The sequence below is a fragment of the Erythranthe guttata genome, chromosome 12, assembly GCF_056151865.1.
Source record: "Erythranthe guttata isolate IM_541 chromosome 12, IM_541, whole genome shotgun sequence".
NCBI classification, from domain to species: domain Eukaryota; kingdom Viridiplantae; phylum Streptophyta; class Magnoliopsida; order Lamiales; family Phrymaceae; genus Erythranthe; species Erythranthe guttata.
The window spans coordinates 2939096-2942707 of record NC_142544.1 but is presented as its reverse complement, the minus strand read 5'-3'; the positions used below and the strand labels follow the sequence as shown (position 1 = coordinate 2942707).

The 3612-nt window shown below is 37.6% G+C and overlaps 1 protein-coding gene across 1 annotated transcript; it reads left to right on the top strand.

Moving 5' to 3' along the window:
* The first annotated feature begins 1203 nt into the window (after positions 1-1203).
* LOC105961299 (3-ketoacyl-CoA synthase 6) lies at positions 1204-2943 on the top strand. Its single transcript, XM_012985535.2, has one exon. The coding sequence runs from the start codon at positions 1433-1435 to the stop codon at positions 2912-2914; it is 1482 nt and encodes a 493-aa protein (XP_012840989.2). The 5' UTR covers positions 1204-1432; the 3' UTR covers positions 2915-2943.
* Positions 2944-3612: the final 669 nt, after the last annotated feature.

The following is a 3612-nucleotide window of genomic DNA, read 5'->3' as shown; positions in this document are numbered from 1 at the left end:
GGGTTTTAGTTGGGATGAGTTTTGTGGTCAATAGGTTCCGCAGCATCTAAGTCTAACAATTGAATTAATTAGTTTTGCAAACAAATATGGTTTCTTGTTCACACTTATAATTGTGGGCCTTCTCTTTATTACTTTAACACATTATTATTGCATAAACTTTTAATTATTTTTGTTAATCAATTACTACAAAATTATTATTATTATTATTGTTACTTTTGATTATTGTTGTTGTTGTTGTTATAACGTGATAAATTAATAATTCGGTAAGAATGTATAAAATAGTACATATTTAAAATTTATAGAGACCCCATCTAATATATAAATTAATAATTTATAGAAATAACTCTTCAAATACATGATATACATTACATTTATGATAAATATATAAAAACTTACAATATATGTCGATTTTCTTTTTATTTTTTGATGAAGTTGTCGATATTACCTTAAATATCGATCATCCATCACTTTTCTTAATACAGTAAGAAATTATTCGGTGTACTTTTGTTGTTTCAAGAGCTTAAGTACGAGAAAAGGGCTTTATAGTATTGTTTTCAAATTATCATTTTTTTTAGTAATGAAGGAACCCGCAAAACCAACCATATGTATGTATTGGATAAATATACATTCTTGTAATAACTTGCAAACCACAGTAGACTAACCATGTGTGACATGTTCGACCTAGTTAGTGACTGTTGACACAAATTCACTTGCTGAAACCGTTTAATCATCCCTTACAGTAAAAAGTTTCATCTTTATCAGTTGCCCATAATACTCTAAATTATTTATCGATCCGTCAGTCAATTCTATGAATTTACGTTGTTTTCCTTCAAGATAGTTTGAGCTACGTCCGATATCCATTTTTTTTACGATGATTCAACTCATCTCATCGATTATATGTTGCAGTTCTTGGCTAATTAATTTCACTATCTAACTAATTCATGTATATATTTTGAAAATAATAATAATAATCAAAGAATAATAATTTCATAAATTAATAATTATTAATGTATAAAATAATTAATAGAATTATACCAGCATTCAATCGTACACTATTAGCATTAAAAATGAAAACATCAAATACAAATACAACAGAAGGACTAATAAAATCATATCTTAAAGAATTATATTAAAAAAATAGTTATATATATATATATATATATATATATATATATATATATATATATATATATATATATATATAGGAGGATGGCAGTAAGTAGAGCATAACACAACAGAAAAAAACTCCAGCTAAGAGAGAGTTGTCTGTAATGAATTTTGTTCATTAAATCTTCTCACCTGCCTTCATTCATTGCCAGTGATATCACCACCACCTTCTTCTTTTTTATAAATCCCACCTCCTCCTCCCACCACCACCGCCGCCCGCCGCCCCCCTCCCTTCTTTCTCTCTCTAAAACAAAAAACAACAAAGATGCCACAGCTTCTTGTACCGGCCAAGTACGTAAAGCTAGCCTACCAGTACATTGTGAACCACATCCTCACCTTCCTCCTCCTCCCAACAATGGCCGCCGCCGCCGCCGAGCTCCTCCGCCTCGGCCCCGACGAGATCCTCTCCGCCTTCAGATCCCTCCACTTCGACCCGATCCAAACCCTCTGCACCTCCTTTCTCATAATCTTCGTCGCCACCGTCTACTTCATGTCGAAACCCCGGTCAATCTACCTCGTTGACTACGCCTGCTACAAACCTCCGGTGACTTTCCGTGTACCTTTCTCCACCTTCATGGAGCACTCCCGCCTGAATCTTAAAGAAAACCCTAAATCCGTCGACTTTCAGATGCGCATTCTGGAAAGATCCGGCCTCGGCGAGGAGACCTGCCTCCCGCCGGCGATCCACTACATCCCTCCGACGCCGACCATGGACGCCGCCAGGGGGGAGGCGGAGCTCGTCATCTTCTCCACCATCGACTCGTTAATGGAGAAAACGAATCTCAAGCCGAAAGACATCGATATACTTATAGTTAACTGCAGCTTGTTTTCTCCGACGCCGTCGTTGTCGGCGATGATCGTTAATAAGTACAAGCTTCGGAGCAATATCAAGAGCTTCAATCTCTCCGGCATGGGATGCAGCGCCGGGCTAATCTCCGTCGATCTCGCCAGAGATCTCCTTCAGGTGCACCCGAACTCACGCGCCTTGATTGTCAGCACGGAAATCATCACGCCAAACTACTACAAAGGGTCGGAGCGCGCGATGCTGCTACCCAACTGCCTCTTCCGCATGGGCGGCGCCGCCATCCTCCTCTCGAACAAGCGCCGCCGCGACGCGGCCCGGTCGAAATACAAGCTCGTCCACGTTGTCCGGACACACAAAGGCGCCGACGACAAAGCGTACAAGTGCGTGTACGAGCAAGAAGACCCCGAGGGCAAAGTCGGAATCAACCTCTCGAAAGACCTCATGCTGATCGCCGGCGAAGCCCTGAAATCCAACATCACAACCATCGGCCCGCTCGTCCTGCCGGCGTCGGAGCAGCTGCTATTCCTGTTCACACTGATCGGCCGGAAAATCTTCAACCCTAAATGGAAACCCTACATCCCAGACTTCAAACAAGCGTTCGAGCACTTCTGCATACACGCCGGCGGACGGGCGGTGATCGACGAGCTGCAGAAGAATCTACAGCTGTCGGCGGAGCACGTGGAAGCTTCTAGAATGACGCTGCATAGATTCGGCAATACGTCGTCGTCTTCGCTCTGGTATGAACTAGGGTACATTGAAGCAAAAGGGAGGATGAAGAAAGGAGATAGGGTTTGGCAGATTGCTTTTGGAAGTGGGTTTAAATGTAACAGCGCTGTCTGGAAATGTAATCGGACGGTCAGGATTGATTCCGCCGGAGATGGGCCGTGGCAAGATTGCATTCATCGCTACCCTGTGCATATCCCGGAAGTAGTCAAGCTCTGATTTTCTTGAAATTAATAAATTAAAATAAAAAGAGAGAAAAAAAAACATGGATTTAATTTTTATTTTTATATATTTATAAATATGCATGTGTTGTATTCATAAAAAATTGGTCTTTGTTTTTTTATTTTAATTAATTCCTGAAAAATAATTAGGGTTTTTTTTTTTTTTTTTTTTTTTTGTGTGTGTGTGTGCAAGAAATTAAAGTAAAGAAGACTGCATGCATTTACTCTGCTAGGTTTAATTTGCATGAGGGTTGATAATAATAATATTTTACTTGTAACTTTTTAAATTCTTGTTTTATTTTTTATTTATTTATTTTTATTATTATGTGGAAAATACTAATAGAGACAGGGTTCATACGTACGTAATTCAATATACTACTTACTACCTTGTATTATTTAATTTATGTATGCGGTTGCAGGTGATTTGAATGAATGAATGAATACAAAAATAATAAAATTGAATTGAATATATATTGCTGTGCTGTTGAAATTTGAATATATATAAATATATAAATATATATATATATATATATATATATATATATATATATATATATATATATATATATATATATATATATATATATATATATATAAAGCTATAGCAGTAGTGCATTTATTATATCGCTATTGATGTATTTTTTTATTAAGCTCGTGGTGTGTTTTGGTGGTGGAATTAACACGCAACACACACAC

What these genes read in the sequence shown, in the direction of transcription:
- LOC105961299 (XM_012985535.2), top strand. Translation starts at nt 1,433, where the DNA reads ATGCCACAGCTTCTTGTACCGGCCAAGTACGTAAAGCTAGCCTACCAG.